At 50.5% G+C, this 22,512-nt stretch overlaps 1 protein-coding gene across 3 annotated transcripts in view; it reads right to left on the reverse strand.

The window, feature by feature from the left end:
* SMOC1 (SPARC related modular calcium binding 1) overlaps window positions 1–22,512 on the reverse strand; it is a 151,280-nt gene that overhangs the window by 10,624 nt on the left and 118,144 nt on the right. For all 3 annotated transcript variants that reach the window (XM_033850995.2, XM_033850994.2, XM_033850996.2), the window contains exons 8-10: window positions 8,891–9,083; window positions 8,253–8,335; window positions 6,384–6,489 (exon numbers count right to left, since the gene is read on the reverse strand). In XM_033850995.2, coding sequence (XP_033706886.1) covers window positions 6,384–6,489; window positions 8,253–8,335; window positions 8,891–9,083 — 382 coding nt within the window. The remainder of the gene's footprint in view (window positions 1–6,383; window positions 6,490–8,252; window positions 8,336–8,890; window positions 9,084–22,512) is intronic.

A 22,512-nucleotide genomic window follows, 5' to 3' on the forward strand; every position in this document is an offset into this window, starting at 1 on the left:
CTGGCTTCACAGCGGCCTCGAGTCCCCAAACTACCATGCTTCATGCAAGAACTAGTTAAGCCTGACATCTATCAGGAGTCCTGATTTAGCCAAACCAGTGGTGGGCACATGTGAAAGAAGACATGAGAAGTCTGTTAACCAAGGAGAAGCTAAGGTTTTCCCAGGGGAGTGCTGGATGGGGTGGGGCAAGAGAGCCTCCCTGAGTCTCCAGGAACCTCTCAAGCAGTCTGTGCTGGAGTCCTTTCCATCACAGCTGGACTCCTCACAATTCACCCCTGACCTCAAAGCCACAGCCCACCGAGCCCTCCAGCTCTGACAGCTTTCTAGCAGGATCCTTTAAAAACACTGGCAACTGGCACTCCCAGTTCTAGGGTTACACTGGCATCAGACTCCCGGCCTCTCTCTCACATAGGCTCACAGAATTGGGATCAGAACCGCTGGAATTCAGAGCTGCTCATCAGGCCAGGGCTGGGGACCCTACGTTAGAGAGTGTGACGGTTCTTTAAGATCACTTAACGGCGATGCCCAGGTCCTTGCTACGGGCCTGCCTACAGACACAATTCCACTTGCATTAAAAGGGCTTATGGGTGTGTAGAGGATCCAGGTTTCCTCGGATAAGGTGTGGAGAGACACAGTGCAAGGCTGGCGTCAGCCCCGCCTCTGGGCTGTTTTGGTGGCCGTCCTGTTGCCTCCCGTCTCCAGGGATGAGGAAAACCACTAGAGCCAGGTCCCTCCCTGGACTGGCCGGGCCCCGCCGAGTCTCCTCCCAAATTAAGAGGCGGCAGGTGCCACCCTTCCCCTGCAGCCCTCTCGGTGTCGCTCCTGCAGCCTCAGCCCGCCGGGCCTCGGCCGCAACGCACAGCTGGAGAGTCAGCCCCTTTTACCACAAGGAAACTGGCGCTGGCCAAGATCTTGGGCCCAATTCCGCTGTCCCAAGCAGTTTTAAACAAGGTGAGGTGGGCTGGCCTGGAGGCACGGGCCAAGCCAAGCAGGCCAACTGAGCGCCATCTGGAGCGGGGTCCGGGCCCTGCCAGCTGTGCGGGGGGGTGGAGTTGGGAAACGCCAAGTCAGCCGCATTCCAGCCTCCTCCTTGTGAGAACATCAACAAGTCACCGCACTGGGCAGGAAGGAGGAAGCCTCAGACCCACGGTCTCTTCTTGCAGGACCACGGGAGGGGCAGCGAGGCTCGCGCGGCCCAGCCCAGCTCCTCTCAACGTTGACTTTTTCTAGGGTGGAGTGGAGAAAGGAGAGGGTTCCCCTGCTCTAGAAGGCTCTGCCAGCTAGGATCTCAGAACTCCCCCTTTGGGACTGATAAATGCTGATGGGGAGGCTGATGTAGCCAGTGGGGTGAGGGGCCGGGGGCGGAACTCTGCCTTCTGGAGCGGGAAGGACCAAGAGCATAATTCAGGGCTTCCCTGGTGGCGCAGTGGTTGAGGGTCCGCCTGCCGATGCAGGGGACGCGGGTTCGTGCCCTGGTCCGGGAGGATCCCACATGCCGCGGAGCGGCTGGGCCCCTGAGCCATGGCCGCTGGGCCTGCGCGTACGGAGCCTGTGCTCCGCAACGGGAGAGGCCAAAGCAGTGAGAGGCCCACGTACCGCAAAAAAAAAAAAAAAAAAAAAGAGCATAATTCAATGATCTAGCAACCTTCACTGAGAACAGCTCTCATCTAATGATACCTGCAGGCCACCCCCTCCCAGGCACTAGCCACAGATGTTTCCATGGATACCCCATTCTACTTTGCCTATTTTTAGATTTGGGCAGCACTGCTTTCCCCCTAAATCAGGCTAGAAGACCAGAAAAGGAAGTAGATATCTCCCTCTTCCACTCCCTACATCCAGCAAGTCTTCAAATCCTATTGATTTCATTACTAAAGCTTCAGTAAATCATCCCATCTGCCACAGCTTTAGTCCACATTCTCACCACCGTTCCCTCTGGTGTGGGCTGTAACCTTCCTGCCCCATTTAGCTCCCCTCCCCCCGTCTGGCTTCCGTAGGAAGGCCCATCTAGTCACACGCCTCCCTGTGGCCCTCTCTGGCGCAAATCACAAGACCCAGCATGATCTGGGCTCTGCCCAGCTCTACGGCCTCATCTCCCACCTGTCCACAGCCTGCCTCCCAAGCTTAAACCTTACTCCTCACAATTCCTTCCACAGACCCTACCTCGTTTGTACCTCGCTACCCCCAGGGTCCCTCTGCTGGGATACCCTTATTCCTGGTCCATCTAGGTCGTGGCATTTTCTCACTCGTCAGTGAAGATGTGGCCTAAATGTCCCCTCCTGTGGAAAGCCTTCTCTCACACGCCCTCCCTCCCCTGAGTCCCTGCAGGACTTCATCTGCCTCTGTTGTCACATTGGCTTTACAGCGCACTCACGTGATTACATAGCTCTTCTCCCAGGAGCTCCTCCAGCCCGGAACCATGCCCTCATCCCTGTATGTCCCCAGAACCCAGGACAGAGCTTACGCCACGGGTAAGATGTAAGAGTTTGTGCAAAGCTAAAATCTCCAAGCCTGACAGGTGGTGGTTTGGGGGGAAGACACCTCTTTTCTGCTCAGCCCAAACATCCTCCTGGTCCCTTCTTCTCACTGTCCCCAAATGGGACTGTTCCCCGCTGGCCCCAGCTGGTGTCCAGCTTTAACTGCCACACCCTGAGAGGACGCAGGAGGGATCAGCTGTGGCTTCTTTGACCTTGCGCTTGCAACCTCAATTCTACCTGAATTCACAGCCAAGGCCCAAACCTCAGGGACCCTGGATTCCATAATTCTCTTCGCCAGCCCTGCTCCAGATGTGCTGCCCTGTGCCTTGGCTCTCCCACTGTAGAAGGCTGCCTGACCAGGGGCTGTCCACAGGGTGCCCAAGTCCCTTGGTCCCAGCCAGGGCGCTGTAAGGCCCTGGTGACAAAGAAGCATTACAGTGAACTTCAGGGCTAGATCTGGCCTCATAATTAGTCTTGAAGTCGTTGCTGGAGCCTCTGACGTGTGCCAAGAAAAAGAGGCCTTATTGAGACATCCCTCTCTGTATCTAACAGGGATCCATCCATCTATCCACCCATCCTTCTGGCTATTTATTCATTTAACAAATATTTACTGAGCACCTACTGTGTGCCAGGCACTATCCTGAGTTCTAGGAATACAGCAGGGAAGAAGGCAGAAAACGCTCCTTCCCTCGTTGAGTTCAATTTTCATTGGGTAGCGGAGACAGATACAAATAAACAAGCCAGCAAAACATCAGATAGGGATAAGCACTAGGCTGAGAATTAAAAAGCGGTGTTGTGGGCTTCCCTGGTGGCGCAGTGGTTTAGAGTCTGCCTGCCGATGCAGGGGACACGGGTTCGTGCCCCGGTCTGGGAAGATCCCACATGCCGCGGAGCGGCTGGGCCCGCTGAGTCTGCGCGTCCAGAGCCTGTGCTCCGCAACGGGAGAGGCCACAGCAGTGAGAGGCCTGCGTACCGCAAAAAAAAAAAAAAAAAAAAGTGGTGTTGTGATAGAGGGTGACAGGGCTGCTCCTTTAGTTTGGATGGTCATTGAGAAGATGATATTTAAATGGAGCAGTGGGGCCAGTCACGGGAGGATGGGAGACTCACATTCCAGGCTGAAGGAGCACCTGGCATGGAGGCCCTGGGGCAGGCAAGAGCTTGGCCTGTTTGAGGACCTGAGAAGGACCAGTGGCTGGGACATAATGACAGGAGGGAGCAGCATATGAGAGAAGGGTGAGCGCCAGCAAGACCATCCTGCACAGCCAGTTCGTGGTCAGAGTTCGGGCTTTTTGCTTTTTCAAAATATATTAGGGAGACCTGAGAGGGATTTAAACTCAGTAAAACCGGTAACCCTGGCCAGCCACCTCCCTGCATAACTGATTCTTTCTCCTTCTCTCTGCAGGCCCACTCCCACTTCCTTGATTTCTAAACTATTTCTTGATACATCTTGTCTGTCTTTTGATTACAAGTCTACCCTCCAGGTAACACAATTACCAAATGCAGTTCAAACCTTTCATTCTCATCAAAACCAAACATGGTCAGGCTCACATGAGCTTGAAATGAAAAACATGTTTAGGAAAGAATTTTTTTTTAAATTTCTCCCAACATTATATCATACCTAAAAGAGGTTTTTGGAAACCACAGCAACAAAAACTCCCTTCCCTAATGACACACTGGGATTAAAAGCATTTACGAACTTCTTAGTTTTTATTTTCTGTAAAAATGCCTTCAGCCTGCTATCTGAGGGTCAAGTGTCCATCCGAACTTGCCCTGGCAGCGGGCCCACCTGTGATTTTGGCCTCCCGGCCCAGGACCTAGCTGGGTTTGGTCCTTTCCCTGGCACTGAAGGCTGCCTGGATCCGAGGCCAGGCCGGGCTCAAGGGCTGCGCTCCCGCAGAAGCAAATGGGATGGAGGGTGAAGTCCTGTCTCCTTAGAACCCAAGTAGAAGCACCAGGCAGGCTCCCTGAGCAGTGGGTCAGAGCCAGCAGCCCTGGGGATTTGTGGGTGGAAAGCACCCAGACCTGGAATTGTTAAAGCCATGCCCCTTTCTCGTTTCTTTTTCCCTCTCTTCTAAAAACCATAAATAGCTCATTCCCATTTCTGCATGAAACAACAGGTATGTTTTCACATTCCAAGCATAAATCACAAAAAGGCATATAATACTGAATATGCCTTTTCATAATTTCCTCTCCCTCTTCCTGGAGGTTCGGACACAGCCCTCTCGATTTTAGACTTCCAGTTGCTGAGCACCATGGGCTGCCTCTGGGCAGTTCTCATCTGCTGACCTGTCAGACCCTGTCTCCATCTTTTCAGACTTATTGCTGTGCTCCTCCCAGGGGAGGCCTGGACCCTTCCACAGGGTGAGTGAAATAGAGCAGGGCCAGAAACCAGCCTCAGAGCTCACAGGACCATGGGGGTTGCTGAGAGCAAGCTCCCTGGACGAGCAGTTTCCTAGAGTGGCAACCCACAAGGCGGCCACTGCACTCACTGTGATGTGACATAAAAGTGGGTTTTCAGGATTGCTGTCCTAGTCTGCCTTGGGACACAGAACCACTGACAGCTGTGTTGGGAGTCCTGGTGCCCACCCCAGATACACGCCCTGCTGTTGTGCTGATGCAGTCACGCTGGGGCCCTTCCACCAGCCTGGGGGCCTGGGCCTGTCTCGTGGTGGCACTCCTTGCCCTCTGGGGAGATGCAGAGGGACTAGCGCTCCCTCCTTGGTGAGCCACGTAAGCTGAGAGTCAGGCTGCCCATCCCTGCCAAGCACATGGTACTTCCCGTTGCTAAGGAGCCAGAACTCTCCCTACGCCAGCCGTGCCTCCCGCTCTGGCTTCATAATGGGAAGCACATCTCACAGGCCCTTTGGGACCTGCATCCTCTGTGTCATCTACCACCACTGTCATCTCCTCCACCCCCTCCTCCATCCACCCCAGCTCAGCCATACTGAACTTCGGACGTGCACTTTCCTGGGGTCACAATGTTCTTTCCTTTTTCCTGGAATGGTTTCCCTTCTTTTACTAGCTGAGTCCTACCTATCCTTCAAATCTCAGTATCACCTCCTCCGGGAAGCCTTCTCTGACTCCTCCAGACTAAATTAGCAAACGCTTCTCTGTTCTTTCACCTCGGTTCTAGCACTTACCACACAGTTTGTATCTTTCTACAGCCTAGTATCCCCATTAGGCTGCATTCTTTGAAGGCAGAGACATGCCTCGCATCCTTGGATTCCCAGTCCTTAGCCCAGTGCTTGGCGTGCCATGCACGTTCAATAGTTCTGAGCAGAGGACAGATGAATGCATGCGTGCTCCGATCAACGGACCCAATGGGTCCAAATTAGTGAGCGCCGGCGATGCTGGTCGCTGGGGAGCGTGTACCTTTCGGCCTCGGGTCAGGACTGCCTCGGTCAGCATATCAGCTCCTGAACTAAGCTGGACTTGGCTCTGGCAGTGTCCAATCCCACTGCCCAGAGTCCTTGGGATTCTCAGGAAGCCAAACTGGCACGCGGCTCCTGCCTTCTCAGAAAAGAAGAAAACCACCAAATGCTCTGGACTCCCTCCCTGCCATCCCTGTTCCCATCGTATGCCCACCCCCCTTCCTGCCATTCTGGACTCACTCCAATGCATCCATTTCTGAGACTGAAGCGCTGGAAGTCTCCAGACACTCCCGGACTTGCCTATAATCAGGTAACTACAAGCTAGAGAAAAGCAACTCCCAAAGACTAGAAAGGGGAGAGGGGCGGCGAGATTTGGGGTGGAAGGTGAGACAAAGTCACAGCTACGCGGTTTCAGGAAGAGGATCAACTTCCAGCTCTTGTTCTACCCACCCCTCCCCACTCTCCCAGGGACCCGCAGCATCTGAAAAGTCAGGGGCCCCGTGGTCCCACTGGGCCTGAGTCCCGCTCACATTCTCACCTCCCACCTCCAGTGGGCGCTGCTGAGTTAATGGCCTGCACCATATCAGTGGTGAGAGCATCCAGCAGGCTGGTGATAAATTCCATTTTCTTCCCTTCTGGACAGCCTGAAAGACAAAGTGAGACTTGAAGGCAGATGCCAGGTAAATGATCAAGTAAACAGCTTCCTCAACTACCACTGTTTCCTCAACCTCTCCAAGTCCTTCCTGTCCAGCTAAATCCACTTTGGGAATTGTCCACAGCTCAGATGATTCTCGTAAACCTCCATAGTTCCTCTACCCACAGCCCGCAAGGGACCAATCGACCAAACGGATAATAATGCTCTCCATGTTCTTCCATTCCTCAAATCTTTTGCTGAGTATCAACTCAGGCACTATGCTAAATGTTAGGGATATTATACACACGGTTCTTCCCCTTGTAAAGTTCATAGTCTACTGGGGAACTCAAGCTAGTTCTGGTACAGGAGGACGGAGCGACTCTAGCAGCAAGGACCAGGTGCTGAAGGGGCACAAGGAATGCAGAGAACTCCAAGGTCAAAGTTGCCTCTAGTAGATCTACCTGTTTACCTATCCAAGAACGTCCTCCTTTTCTCACATCTCTCCTCAACCAGCTTAGATTATAATTATCAACCCTCCCTTATAAGTACTCTCAAACCCTTTGTCTCTCTATTCCGCACTGTGTGATTCCAGCAAAACCCCAAGCGTGGATGAACCTTCTCACCGATATGCCTTCTCCAAGTCTACACCCCCATAGCTGAATAGTGCTAGCGTAAACACCACCACGCAACTGGAGAGACGGTTTTCCTGCAAATTCATGACTACCAGCCCCAAATGGGCCCTCAACACTGCCTACGATCCTCCTCTCCGCAGCAAGTATTTCATTCTCTGCTCTCTGCAAATCCCCTAGGTCTCCGGTTAAATGCTACCTTCTCAGAGAAACCACAGATTCTTCCTGTCCTTCTCCCAGCACCTCACTCTTTCCCTTCAGAGTACCTGTCACCACCTTTTATCTCTGTTTGGATTCATTTATTTGTATACTGTCTCCCCCACTAGACAAGCTTCACTTCGGTTTTGATCATTAGACGAACCCAGCGCCTGGCACATAGGGGAATCTCAAGGGACATTTGTTGAAGAGATGGCTAGAAGGAGGGACCCTGGTCTCTACGACTCCATTCTCATGACAGAGTGACCTACAAACCTCACTTGGGAACCCCTAGACTTTCAGGAGCCTCTGTTTTCAGTCCTCCTTCGGAGTCCTGATGGGGAATAGTAGGCCCAGCTCCCACCAGCACTGACCTGCATCTGTGCTGATTAAGACTACAGTGTTCTGGGCCATCAATATTTAGTACTCTTATTGTAACTCACTGGTAGAGAACACTATAAATAAGACAAACCCAGCCCAGCAGCCATTTAGAGGTGAGCCCTGCCTGCGAGCCTTGTGTCATACCCCAGTGACAGTTCTGGGCCACCAGGAATCATTGCCCCTCAGGACAGCCTTTCCCTGTGAGCTGTCTTCTCTTTGCAGCCCTGGGGAAAAGGGTCCACGGCCCCCAGATCATTTTCCCAGTCACCCTTAGAGAAAGAGCTGTAGAGCTTTTAAGGGTACGATTTTAACCCAGTGACTACATTTTAAAGATAAAAAGGTAAAAGCAAGGAGGAGAAACAGTGTGCTCAAGAGCACAGGACTAATTAGGAACACATCCCAGACTGGATGCAGATCCCATGGCTCCTGCGACGCCCCTGCCCAGTGTCCCCGCTCCACCTTACGGATGGGGAAGCAGACCCAGAGGAGGGCGCTGCTTCTGCATGATGAGGGGCTGGAGGAACAGGAAGAGGTGAAGGCACCAGCAAGGGGTAGTGTCGTCTCCCACCTGGCAGCTCCCTGTCCTTGAAGGGGTCGTCCACCTCCGCACTCTTGGCCCTGGCGTCGCTCTCACAACTGGGCATCACGTAGCTGAGAAGAGAGAGATGCAGGGGGTGAGGAGGGGCTGGAAACTGAGCTGATTTCAGCTCCTACTCCCAGCAATGATCTGTGTGGTCTCGAAGCCTAGATCTCCCAGAGCTGGCAGCAGAATATCTCCTGGACTGTCCAGCAGCTACAAGGCAATCCCAGCGTCAGTGTTCCCACAGAGACATGTTCAGGCATGTCATCTTAGTCAGTCTAGTAGAGCGCTGTTACCTTATGTCTGCACACAGGATCTTTTTGATCCATAGAACCTAGTGACTCAGGCAGGGCAATCACCTTCTCACTGGTGAACTGAGGTTCAGAGAGGTTACCTACTTTCCCAAGGTTGCCCAGCTAGGAAAGGCCAGACCTGTGACCAGAATCCAGGATACTGGGACCTCATCTGCCCACAAGCAGAGATGCTGCTCCCCTAGTGCCTCGACGCCCACCAGGCCAGGACAATAAAGCCAGGAGATGTGAGGTGACAGCGTAACAGGAAGCTGGCTCTCCTACCCCAGGCTTCACCTGAGGGGTGAGGGGCAGGACGGGCTCTGGGGGACTTACCGTGTGGAGGTCCCAGGCAGCGGACGCCCCGTGTCCACCAGCACACACCAGCAGTAGCCAGTGGATTGGTGGCACTGCACTGGCTTATAGAGCCCCCCGGGGGCACACTCGGGGATGACAATGCCCTCGCGGGGATTCTGCCGGGCCTCTTCCAGGGCGCTCTGTCTCTCCTGGTCACAAGAGTGAACTTTCTCTGCAAGAGAAGACACAGCCTGTGGTGATTCCCACTCCTGTGCCTTCCCTGCCAGGACCTGGCCTGGCCCTAGGGAACTGATGGCTGGCTGGTGAATCACCAAAGGGAGCTGTGTCTCCCACACCAGCCCTTAGTGAGGGGCTGGAGGCCCAGAACCTCCCTGCGGCCCCCTAGAGGCGGGGGCAGGAGCCTGGCTGCCCGGCGAGCTGACAGCTGATGCAGGAACGCCCGTGTGTGTGGACACTCTCCCAAGCCCAGACGCAGCAGGACAGGGCCAGGCCACTGTCCTCAGGGCAGGGAGATGCTCTGGTGCTCGGCACCCAAGGGGAGCAGAAACAAGGCCCAAACCCACTCCCTTCCAGGCCTCCAGCAGGGCTGAACGGAGCTGAGCTGATTACACAACACTGCTTCCATCCAGTGCGAGAGAGAAACAGGCCCGCGGGAAGGTGTCTGTACTCAGCGGCCTCACAAACTATGTCAACGTCTCTGAACAGCCAAACCTGGTTTCTCCAGAGTCAGGCCCAGGCTGAGGCAGTGCACGGTGTCCTGTGCCAGGCCTGGGGGCCTCAGACCCACACGACCCCTGACCAGTTAACCTGCCTGACTTCCCTTTCTTGTTTTTTTGTTGATTCTGTGGGGATTTTTTTTTCTTTTTTCTTTTTAGCTATTAAAAATAAATAGCATTAAAATAAATAAATAAATAAATAGCATTAGGTTCCTTTTCTTGTTATAAAGAAAAATTTGAAAAAACCCTAATTCCACCAAAGTTAAACACTACTTGCCCTGGACCTCTTCTTTTCCATGTACACATACATAAATACATATGCATACATCTACTGTTTTTTGTTTTTTTGGTTTTTTTTTGGCGGTACGCGGGCCTCTCATTGTTGCGGCCTCTCCCGTTGCGGAGCACAGGCTCTGGACGCGCGGGCTCTGCGGCCGTGGCTCACGGGCCCAGCCGCTCCGCGGCATGTGGGATCTTCCCAGACCGGGGCACGAACCCACATCCCCTGCATCGGCAGGCGGACTCTCAACCACTGCGCCACCAGGGAAGCCCACTGGGGGTTTTTTAACAATAAAAGGGACCACATCATATACCTGTACTATCACTTTTTTGATCTACGTATTTATCTCTTTATTTATTTACTTTATTATCACTTTATTTCTTTCATGAACACTATTCCGCAACTTTCCCCTTGAAGAAGATGACAGGAATCGTCTTGGGTATCCCATGATATTTTCACAGTGTTTTACAAAAATACCATTCCGAGAGCCAGGAGTTTGGTATCAGCAATGTGGAGATTCATCCTCCTCACTGAACAACAGCACAAACGATGAAAATACAGAAGCTCAGCTCTGAAGGAGCCAAACCCTTTGAAATAACGACTCTGGTAATGATACACATATGAACCGGACAGATGTTGAAGCAGATTGTAGGTGCACACAGAGACGCATGGCAGCTCCATGCTGTCTTAGAGGGAAGTCAGATGATGGGAAATGATTTTTGTCTCACTCTGAGGAAAAATGCTGAAAAAATTCTCATTGCAGGGTGAGGGAATATTCCCTTAAGCGCATAAAAATATCTGAGAGTCAGGGGACAGGTATGAATAGTACATTTGCTATTAAAATATAATACTGATCTGGAAAATGCAAAAAGAAAAGAACTATTGTTTTCATAACGCAAACACAGTGAAACTAAACAGAATCTCCTTAGCTAGAGGAACAGCAGTTTAAAACAGTTGACAGGCACTAGACTCGAGATTCTGAGCCCAATTATAACTACCACCAGAACTGCCCCTAAGAGGCAGCTTAGGAAAGAGACATAAACTGATTGGAAGAGGGGGGTCCATGGGGAGACCTGGCCTGAAGACCCAGAATTTTGAGTTCGGCCCCTGGCTGGAATGGAGCCTGGCACCTTCCAGGGGATTACGCAAGAGTTTTTCAATAGCTCTCCCAACCCCAAGTTGGTAACTTTCTTTTCCTACCTCATAGTTCATGCCACAGAAAAAGTGACAGAGGAGAAAAACCAAAGGAAAACAGCTTTTTACCGGCACCGCGTTCGTGTAACAACGTCTGACAGAGGCTTTAAATTAAGATCTTCCAGGCCAACATTCTAAAGCCATAAATCAGATAGAAAGCGAGATGCGAACAGAGGTGGAGAAAGCTTCCCCAGGGACAGAGCAAATGATGGACCTGACTTCACAGCATTGGGGATCCTGAAACTGCGGGCATGTGGAGACCAGCCAGCCGAGGAGAGGTGGGAACCTGTGGTTTGGGGCCTGTCGACAGATTTCTGGAAGTCCTTGAAGGCTGTTCTGAAAGGTTTGTAGCCCGCTTCCATAGAGGTTGCACGGAGTTCCACGGAGGATACTACAAACCATACAAACGGTGACGCTCGATAATTTGGAAAAACTGGGGGTTAGCGTGGAATTGGAGAGAAGGTGAAATGCAGGGTTTCTTGTCTTCATCTGCTTGCTTATTACTTTATGACGATCCCTGCAAGTTCAAGTGCTCCTCTAAGAAAGAGACAGGAAAGGTTTATAATCACAGCACCAACTGTTTGTGAAGAAAACACAGAGAGTTTGTCTTCCGACAGAGACAAAAATCTCCCCTAAGAGCCTCTTTATACTACTAATAGTCAAAGCAAATATTCATGGAGGAGCAGGAGCCAGGCAGGCGACAGACTAGGGGCTTTACTTGCCGAATCTCTTTGTCTGTGTGAAGTAGGCACCGTTATTATGCCCATTTTGTAGACAAGGAAGCTGAGTCGTGGAGGGATTCATGAATTTTCCCAAGTTCACTCACCCCGGAGACAGGAGGGCTGGGGCCCCAGTCAAGGGCTTCTGACGGTCAAGCCTGTCTTGCTGAACTCTAGACAGAGGTTACTGTCTCTAATTATTTGCTTTCGGGGAAAAATACATTTATTTTTATGGCGTGAAGATCCGCCAGGCCAGTCGCTTTGTAGACGCCCCAGATCTGCTGCATTTGAAAGCAGATGTGTAAAAACATGTACTTATCCATGTGAAACAGCACTGCTTCTTCTGAACCAACGACTTTCTCAGCCTAAGCACACTCCAAACCTTGCACCCTCGTATTTTTCCCTCTTTGCCTCGGAACTGGAACACCTAAGGCCAGGTTTGTAACTCACCCACCATTTACAGACAGTCACATGAATAATAATGGCTAACAGCTACCTGAGCATTTATGGTGTGCCCAGCTCTGTACTGAGCACTTCCACTAGCTCACTTCAAACTCATCACAGGCCTCTAAGAAAAGTGTTATTATTATCCTCACTGAGCAGACTGGCTGTGTGATTTCCTCAAGGTCAACAACTAGGAAGTGGCAGAGCCTGGATTCCAGCCCAGGCAGTCTGCTCCCAGGCCATGGTCTTTACCTCTCTTTAATATCAGCTCTCACTGCCATGTGCTAACCTGATTTTTAATCTAACCTCTGTTTTTCTTTTACTTGGTGTGGTAGATCGTTACAAAATGGTACCAGTGAATTGCACCTCCCTGTATTCAGGGTAAACCCCTCCCTGCTGACTCTGATTTGCTTTGACCAATGGAAAGGACGGGGGTGACAGTGTGTGGTTTCCAGACCTCGGCCTGAAGAGGCCTTATAGCTTCCACTTTCCCTTTCTTGGAATCCACCCTGAGACCACCACATAAGAAAGTCAGTCCAGCCTCCAGGAGGATGAAAGGCCACATGGAAGAAAACCAGAGCGGCTCAGCCCACTGCCAGCACCAACTTCCGGGTGTGTGCGTGAAGTCATCTTGGACACCCCAGCCCAGCTGACCCTCCAGCTGGACAAGTCCAGGAGTCAGTGCAGGTAGAATCAGTCAAGGAACCACCCAGCCAATCCACAGACACATTAGAAAGAATAAATTATTCTTGTTGTGAGCCACTATATTTCTGGGTGGTCTGTTACGCAGCAATAGATAACCGAGACACTTAGACTTGCTCAACTCTTTATCAATTTACCCCGTAAGTATTTCTGCAGCCCTCTCAGACCCTTCAGCCAATCAATCAATCAATCGACCAATTATTCCTTCAGTGCTTCTCCAGACCTCATGCGAATACTAATCGGTACATACCAGGGGGCATAAGCTTATTCTGTATCTGAGGACCCAGAAGCCAGCCTCATCCTTAGGGCCACTGTAACCCTCTGCCCTTCTCAGTCACCTCCCAAATGAATCTTAAAATTCACAACTATCAGATTTTCCAGATACCAAGAAGGCACCTTCCAGAATGCAAGCCAGGGGATCTATTTCAAGGGCCTCTTCATGACCACTGGTTCAGAGAGGAAGCTCCCCAGAAGTGGATACTCACTGTTCTAAAACATTCAGCCTCTGCTCAGGGAAGTTCAGGGGAAGATGACAAGATTAGAAGGTCTGGCCTGATAACTATGAGAATGGCCCGGGACCATCTGTAAATACTTGGAAGACATACACAGCGGGGGGACAGGGAAATATCAGGGCTGCCCAGGGCGACACGGGAATACCTAGCCACACATTCTTACACACCCATGCACACCCAGCCCCTCTAATCCTGTTCCCAGAACCAGTGAGAGCCGGTTCACTCCCCACCTGGCAGTGGATGGTTTAAATCTCACTCACCAATCTCTGACTGCCCGAGAGAAGAAACACAACAGAAAAGTAGCCTGTGGAAGGAATGAGAACGTGGTCCAGCCCTTGCCACCGGAAAGCACACAGCCCTCTATCCCAACAATCACACGGCAGCCGAGCAAAGCAGGGCTAAGTCCGGGTGGGAGTGGGCAGGGAGGGGGACCGGGGAGAGGGAGACCGGGCTGAGCCAGACAACACAAACCCTGTGTGCAGGCCCAGGGCCCGGGTTCTCAGGCGTCCAGCCAAGACAGGAGGAGCGTGGAGGACAGCCCCGTCTGCTACGGCCAGCCCCTGCCTCTGTGCCCTCAGTGACCTGTGGTAATTAGGAGCAAAGGAGAGCGTGGACAACCTCAACCCTCAGCTAATTCCCAATTTTGATTTTAGCCCACAGTTTATCCTTTGTTTCTGGAACTTTTTCTACTTTATCATCTGTTTCTTTTTTCTTCTTCACTTTAGAAAAAAAAATGTCCAACAAACATAAACATTAAAAGATTTGAGTTTCAGGTCCTTGGACTGGTCTTTCTTTCTGGCTGCGGCCTTCCAGAGGAGGAGCTGCTGCAGGAAGGAGCAGACAAAAAAGCTGGGATGCTGGGTAACCCAACACCTGAGTGAGCAGGTCCTGGTGAGCCAGTCATATCTTGAACTCTTGGGAGAAAGAGCAGCGGAACCTTATGGTGATGGAGGCCAGGGGAGACGGGAGGAGAGAAAAGGCAGTAGTCAGAGAGGATCACTAGCAGTCAGGGTTCTCCAGAGAAACTGAACCAACAGAAAAAAATAGATAGATGATAGATAGATAGATAGATGATAGATAGATAGATAGATGGTAGATAGATTTAAAATATATATATATGGGTATGGATGTATATGGAGAGAGAGAGAGGGCTTCCCTGGTGGCGCAGTGGTTGAGAGTCCGCCTGCCGATGCAGGGGACACGGGTTCGTGCTCCTGTCCGGGAAGATCCAGCCGCGGAGTGGCTGGGCCCGTGAGCCGTGGCTGCTGAGCCTGAGCGTCCGGAGCCTGTGCTCCGCAACGGGAGAGGCCACAACAGTGAGAGGCCCGCGTAGAGCAAAAAAAAAAAAGAGAGAGAGAGCGAGAGATTTATTTTAAGGAATTGGCTCCAGGCTGGCAAGCTGGAAATTCAGGTAAGAGTGATGGGGCAGTCTCAAGTCCAAAATCAACAGGTCAAGCCAGCAGGCTAGAAACTCAGGCAGGATTTCTATGTTACAGTCTGGAGGCAGAATTCCTTCTTCAAGAAATCTCAGGTTTTGCTCTTAAGGCCTTCAGCTGATTGGATGTGGCCCACCCACATCACAGAGGGTCATCTGCTTTACTTCAAGTCAATTGATTATAAATGTTAATCACATCTAAAATAATACCTTTGCAGCAACGTCTACACTAGTGTTTGACCAAACTGGCTACTGTGGCCCAGCCAAGTTGGCCCCTAAAATTAACCATCACTAGGTCCCTATGAAAAATGAGACCAAGAAAAAAGCCCAATCTTACAGAAAACCATACACAGAGAAGCTGAGAAGAGTCATAGGTCATAGAGACATGAATTGGGAAGATGCCTTGATGAATGATGCCATCTTCCCAGAGAAAGAACCAGAGGCTCTTCTCTGAGTGGCGGCTCAGTTGCTAATTAAGGGCAGCTTCTCGGGCTGCCCTGACTAAGCATTGCCTATACTACAGACAAGGGAAGTGGGATGCTGACAGGGCTGAGGGCAATGTCCTGAGAGAGGATGGTACTCCTGGCGTCTCAGATCTAACGTGGGATCCTGAGTAACAGAGGAGATAAGGCCAACAGAGAGGATGCAGAGGGGGTCAGGGGCCTTCCTGGCCCCAGGCTCTCACACAGGCTGGTACTGGGTGTACGCTGGTACCATGGCAGGCTCTGGAGAGGTCAGAAAAGTTTTGTCAGACGTAGCAAGAAGAAAGAACTAACCACAAGATCTTAACTTACCCTCATTCCGGGCCTCCTCCATCCCCAAAGCTTTCCCTGGGGGGTCCCACCTAGAGCAAAGCCTCTCTCTGCTGAGTCTGAGTATCTGTTCCCCTCCTGGACCCCTCACCCTTAGCACCAGGACTTAACAAGACTGCAAGCTATCGCGTACTTCCTGATCCTTCCCCACACCCATCCCTGACCTGCGGCGCCTCACTCATAGGAGAACCACAGGGTCTTGGGTATAAAGGATCCACAGAGTATTTAGCCCAAGAACCCCTCTATTGCTGAATCTCTGCTGTTCCATCTCGAGCCACAGGATTCTGTTCTAGCCTCTGACACTTCAGGGTGGGACCACCCACCTCTGAGTCAAGGCCAAGTCATGGGGGATGAGACCACAGAGGCCAGAAAAAGAAAATGTGTCCCTTTGACTCATCCTGGGAAATGCCACATTCAATCCTCAGACCATCCGGCACTAGATTTTCTTAAGGGAAAAATCAATACACAGTTACCCGCCTGAAAAACAAGAGGAGCTTATCTGTGTTTCGTTGCAAAAGGAATCATCCCACTGGGCCAAGAATATTAAGGGAAACACTAGCGTTGTGTCGGCTACAGTTACCCTGAAGCCCCTTCAAATACCTCACACCCACTTAGCCTCTTATCAAAAATGAATGAAATGCTGAAGGATAACCCAAAATAACAAGGCTTCTGTTAAAAACAACTTTTCCTGAATCACAACATGAAATTCCAGAGGCGTAAGAAATCACACGGCTCCTGCCTCGGGAGCCTCTGGGTCGGCGTGAGCGGCGTGCGCTGTCGGGACAGTTGCAGAGAATCTGGCCGAAGAGGAGACTGCAGGAGCAAAAGGAGGGACCAGGGGGACCCAGCCTGAAGGCACTGACTCCCCTCTTTTTGAGGGCTTGGCCCAGGGACTGGACACGTGGTCTCCAAGGAGGAGATGCTGCAGAGTGCATGATCTTGGGGAGTGATTCACAGGACATCACTGAACAGCCCTTTCTGTTCATTTGACCACACGGGGTTCAGCACCCATCCCCTGGAACACTGCTTTTCTGCCCTCCCGTCATGTCTGGCACCAAGCGGCCACTTGGCCATCACCAATCCCCAAGTCTCAGAGTCCTCCAGGGACTCTGAGAAAACCCTGAAGAGGAGGGGACCTCAAAGAACCATTCCTCAGGGCTCCCTTTGGAACAGACAATGGTCAAGAAAACAGAGGTCCTGTCAGGGCAGGGAAGAGGCAGACTCCCTGATAAACAGAACAAAGTCAGTCCTTGAACTTGTGCTCAGGTGTGCATCAAGTAGGGGCGGAGGGAGTGAGAACAGAAACGGAATATGCACAAATTTACAATGTCACCTCTTCCACCGGAATGTGTTTCTCCATTTAATTTAATCTGAAGGCCCTTTTCCCCATACAGTAGGCAGGCAAATGATGTGAAAAAGATAACATCATCACCCAATCTTAACCTACAAAGGGACCTTGGACCACGCGTCTGGAGAAGGGCACCCCTTCTGATGAGCTCACTGGCCAAGTGAAGAGATGCTGTTCAGCTCTGGTCATGGGAGAAATGAGGATGGTGTGAAAGCTCAGTCGATGGCTGTTCCCAAACACCAGGGGGAACTCCAGCGGTCAGAGGGAAGAGCTTCTAGGAACAGGAGTCAGGGTGAGATGGGGATACCTGGGCTTCCTCGCCAAGGCTGAGAACAAGAGTAAGCGCCTAGCACTCCTGCCCCTGCACACTCCAGCCCAGGCCTGGCACGTGGGAGTTTCTGTCACTGCTCACGGAAGTCAACAACGATCAGAATAGAGGCAGAAGAGCTCGGTGATCAAGAGCGCGGGCTTGGGGCCAGATGGATCAGCCTCCACCGCTTGTTAGCTCTGTTTACTTTAGCTCTCAAGTCCCTGTAAAGGTAGGGTAACCACAGCACAGGCCTCACAGGGCCATTGTGAGGATGAAACACAATAGTATATGTAAAGCATTGAACCCAGGGCCACAGTTAGTTGATAAGTGGTAGGTTATTAGCTGGTCTAGGGTAGCAGTGTCCTCAGTCAATGTACAGCAAACCCGGCCTTCCTGACCCATCCCCGTGAATGACCAGTCTCTCAGGTGGACTGCAGGGATGACCTGCTCTAGGTACAGGCAATGAGGGGCACACTGTCTTTAGTTTACCTAAAAAAATAATAACATAACTAAGAACCAGTCTACTTTCAAAGATCACTATGTCAGCAACTCAAAACAATGTCTGTGAGAGAATATCCCTCCCCTCTGGGGTGGACCGCGCCTCCGCCCCTGTCTTTGACACACCACTGCCTGATGGTCAGATCCTTCCTTAGATGCTCCTTCTGTTTCTTTCCTTGGCCCCCTTAGCACCAAGTAGAGGCCTTGGCACACGAGAGCTATTGATGGGCCTGTGGCCCTGGGCAAGGTCCTTGCTAGTCCAGGCTCCTTTTCCTCATTTAAAATGAAGTGGTGGCACATATGGTCACCTCACCTTTGACAAAGGATGCAAGAATATACGATGGAGAAAAGACAGCCTCTTCAATAAGTAGTGCTGGGAAAACTGGACAGCTACATGTAAAAGAATGAAATTAGAACAATTCCTAACACCATACACAAAAATAAACTCAAAATGGATTAAAGACCTAAATGTAAGGTCAGATACCATAAAACTCTTAGAGGAAAACATAGGAAGAACACTCTATGACATAAATCACAGCAAGATCCTTTTTGACCCACCTTGCAGAGAAATGGAAATAAAAACAAAAATAAACAAATGGGACCTAATGAAACTTAAAAGCTTCTGCACAGCAAAGGAAAGCATAAACTAGACGAAAAGACAACCCTCAGAATGGGAGAAAATATTTGCAAATGAATCAACAGACAAAGGATTAATCTCCAAAATATACAAGCAGCTCATGCAGCTCAATATTAAAAAAACAGACAACACAATCCAAAAATGGGCAGAAGATCTAAATAGACATTTCTCCAAAGAAGATATACAGATTGCCAACAAACACACGAAAGGATGCTCAACATCACTAATCATTAGAGAAATGCAAATCAAAACTACAATGAGCTATCACCTCACACCGGTCAGAATGGCCAGCATCAAAAAATCTACAAACAATAAATGCTGGAGAGGGTGTGGAGAAAAGGGAACCCTCTTGCACTGTTGGTGGCAATGTAAATTGATACAGCCACTATGGAGAACAGTATGGAGGTTCCTTAAAAAAACTAAAAATAGAACTACCATATGACCCAGCAATCCCACTACTGGGCATATACCCTGAGAAAACCATAATTCAAAAAGAGTCATGTACCACAATGTTCATTGCAGCACTATTTACAATAGCCAGGACATGGAAGCAACCTAAGTGTCCATCGACAGATGAATGGATAAAGAAGATGGGGCACATATATACAATGGAATATTACTCAGCCATAAAAGGAAACGAAATTGAGTTATTTGTAGTGAGGCGGATGGACCTAGAGTCAGTCATAGAGAGTGAAGTAAGTCAGAAAGAGAAAAACAAATACCGTATGCTAACACATATATATGGAATCTAAAAAAAAAAGAGAAAATGGTTCTGACGAACCTAGGGGCAGGACAGGAATAAAGACGCAGACGTAGAGAATGGACTTGAGGACACGGGGAGGGGGAAGGGTAAGCTGGGACGAAGCGAGAGAGTGGCGTGGACATATAAAATAGATAGCTAGTGGGAAGCAGCCGCATAGCACGGGGAGATCAGCTCGGTGCTTTGTGGCCAATTAGAGGGGTGGGATAGGGAGGGTAGGAGGGAGATGCAAGAGGGAGGGGATATGGGGATATATGTATACGTATAGCTGATTCACTTTGTTATGCAGCAGAAACTAACACACCATTGTAAAGCAATTACACTCCAATAAAGATGTAAAAAATAAAATGTAAAAATAAGATGTAAAAAATAAAAAATAAAATGAAGCGGTGGTACTGGAGGCTACGGTTCCCATAGCCCAGAGCTTCCCCACGGCTCAGAGGGGGATCCAGCTCAGCCTCCCCCACCCCAGGGGAGCCCAAGCACCAGCAAGTGGCTGAGTGAGGCGCAAGGCTGCTGGGGGCCTTCAGATTCGCCCCCATGCCTGGCACCCCTCTCCACGGTCATACTGTGTCCAGCCGTCTGTGGCTCAGAGGCTCCCCCCAGAACAAAACTAACAACGCCTGCCCCACGTCCCCGAAGCACCCACTCACAGGAACGTTTGCAGGGGGCTCTGTAAATAGGGCACAGTGTTGGGATGAAGTGTAGTGGGTGAGGGGGTGTAAGGGACAATTACAAACCAACCAGCCTGTCTAAATAATTTCTCCCTGGGGCACCTAAAATGGCCATGCACTGTTCACTGTTGTCTGAAGCAGTGACCTCGTCCTTCCCACACAGACAGAAACGGAGAAGTGGAGGAAAACAAGATATTTCTTCTAGGATGGATTGTCCCAATATAGTATATAGGCATTTTTTTCCAAACTTTTCCCCCAAAGCATCACTGACTCACATCCACTCAAATTTTAGAAAAGGCTCCACCTCTACTGACTCATGCCATTAAGTGAGCTCATATGACCCTTCCACCAAAAAGAATACGAAACGCTTCAGAGTGGTTTCGCAGGGACAAGTACTGAGAAGTGGCAAGCTGGCGTCTTTCTAGTTTTTCTCAGTAACTTTGTTGACCTTGACCTGATAAGCTCTGTCCTTTAAGGACAAGAGCTAGCAAATAAAAATTCAGGCGAGAAGGAAGGAGGGGTCACGGGCCAAGGCGGGGAGATGGAAGAGATATATTTTAATGTGTCAAATAAAGTATCATAACTTCACACTTCATCCCCCAAACAATAATGTTGCACATGTGAGTGTGTTAGTAAGATATATACCCTGTTTACTTTCAAAGCCATTTTACAAATAAACACAGAATGAGGACCCTCGGACCAAAGCAGCGATAGTAGTTGCCTTCTAGCAAAGTGGCAGAAGCCGATTACAATACCTCGGCAGGGCCTTCAGTTAGGTCTTTTTAGCAGCAGAGGCCAAAGGAGAACATTGGGATGTGGTGGGTTTGCCCTTAACGCCACAAAGCATACATACTCAATAAAATCTTTGCTGGTGGAGCAAGTTCCAGACCCCCCCAGCCACCACTGCACCTCTGTGTTCCAAGCAGACAACATGGGGTGCAGGAGCAAGGCCACAGGGAAAACTAATTTTAAAACCAGGTTAAGATGGACTGTGGAGCCAGGCTCTCTGAGGCCTCCAGACGTGTTTCAGCTCCTCCTGGCAAAGGGAGAACTTGAGAAAGGCCTTTGTTGCCAGGGAGAAAGCCATAGGGATGGCCACCCATGCCTGTCCCCGACTCTATTCTACTGGCCCTGGTGGACCAAGACACCTGCATAAGATAGATGGGCAGACGTCCAGAAGGCCAGTGATAGACATAAACACCAAGGATCTGTTTTTATACAGGTATTTTAAATGCACACGAGCCCAGCCCCATCCGCGGCGGCTAACGTTCGTGGATGACTCGTTCTTCCTTCCAGCCACGTTGTGTGTGAGGTTCCAGGTGGCTGTGAGGTATTTGCTTACAACAGCTACCGCTGGTTTCCCTGAGAACTGTTTATTTTTCCAGGCCTAAGGTTATTACATCACCCCGCGGTTTCTGGGCAGGCCAAGAGCACTGGTTTGGGGGGTGGGGGATCCAGCCAGGAGGTGCTGTTGCCTCTGTGACCCCAAATCCCAGTCCTAGCAGCAGCCAATCCAGCAGGAGCTTCCAGGTGAGGGAGGAGCATACAAAATGTGACCAATGGGCCCAGAAAGCAGGCCTAGAAGAGCGCCGATCCGAGCCTGGCAGGTCAGGACAGGAGCCTGTAAACAGCTTCCTTGTGATGTAGATGGTGAGAGAGGCAAACACTCTCACTTACCAGGGGGACAGGGGTCACTGTCATGGCAGAACTTATAAGAAATGCATCTCCACCTTGTGTCCCCGCTGATGGCTTGTTTGCAGGGAGCAGAGTTACCACCAGCCGCTGCATTCACAGATCTACAGAAGGAGGGTCTGCTGGGCAAGGAGGTAAGGAAGGAAAGCCGTGGTCCTTTTGGATTTAACCCACAGGGCCAGGTTCTAGGGCTTCTTGGAGTCCCAGATCAGATCGTGAAGGAAGTGAACTAGAAAAGATGGAGAGAAAGGAAAGAAAGAAATGGGGGGGAAGAAGGGAAGTCCAGTGACCTCAGGGTGGCCACAGGAGGGAACCAGGCGGAGACAGAGGCAAGGGGCCTTCGTACATGCCTTGAGGGCATGGTATGCGATAAGAAAAGAGTGAAGGCTCACGCGACCACATTTCCTGGGAGATGGCCTTTTCCCAGAGGAGAAAGCACAGAGTTTTGTCATACAGAAAGAGAGAAAAAACAAGACTTCTATCAATCACAGCTGTGGGAAGGTGCCGGCATGTAGTAAAATCCAAAGCAGTAAGATACGGATGAAGGATGAGATGAAGCCTAATTATTGTCATTTCCTTAATCTCTTTACTCTCTTCTCTAAGATGTATTATAGATGATTACAATGTTTTGAAATTCTAGTTATATTGAGAAATGCCTTTGTCACTAGCCCCTGATACCAAAAACTCAGCAAGAGTTCCTGTTTTCTTATAAAAGCAGAACAGAGTCTCTGGCCAGCTTGCATAGGAGAAGATGCTGTCTCTCAAATTCTAGGATGTTCGCCGCCAGGTGTGCTGTCTGCCAGGTTGCAAGAAGAAGTCCTGGTACAATGGAGGCGAGAATCAAACAGAAGTCCAACAGGCAAACCTGCTGCCGCTGACCCTGCTACATACTCAGAAGGAGACACTG

The sequence above is a fragment of the Tursiops truncatus genome, chromosome 2 (genome assembly GCF_011762595.2).
Source record: "Tursiops truncatus isolate mTurTru1 chromosome 2, mTurTru1.mat.Y, whole genome shotgun sequence".
Classification (NCBI taxonomy): Eukaryota; Metazoa; Chordata; class Mammalia; order Artiodactyla; family Delphinidae; genus Tursiops; species Tursiops truncatus.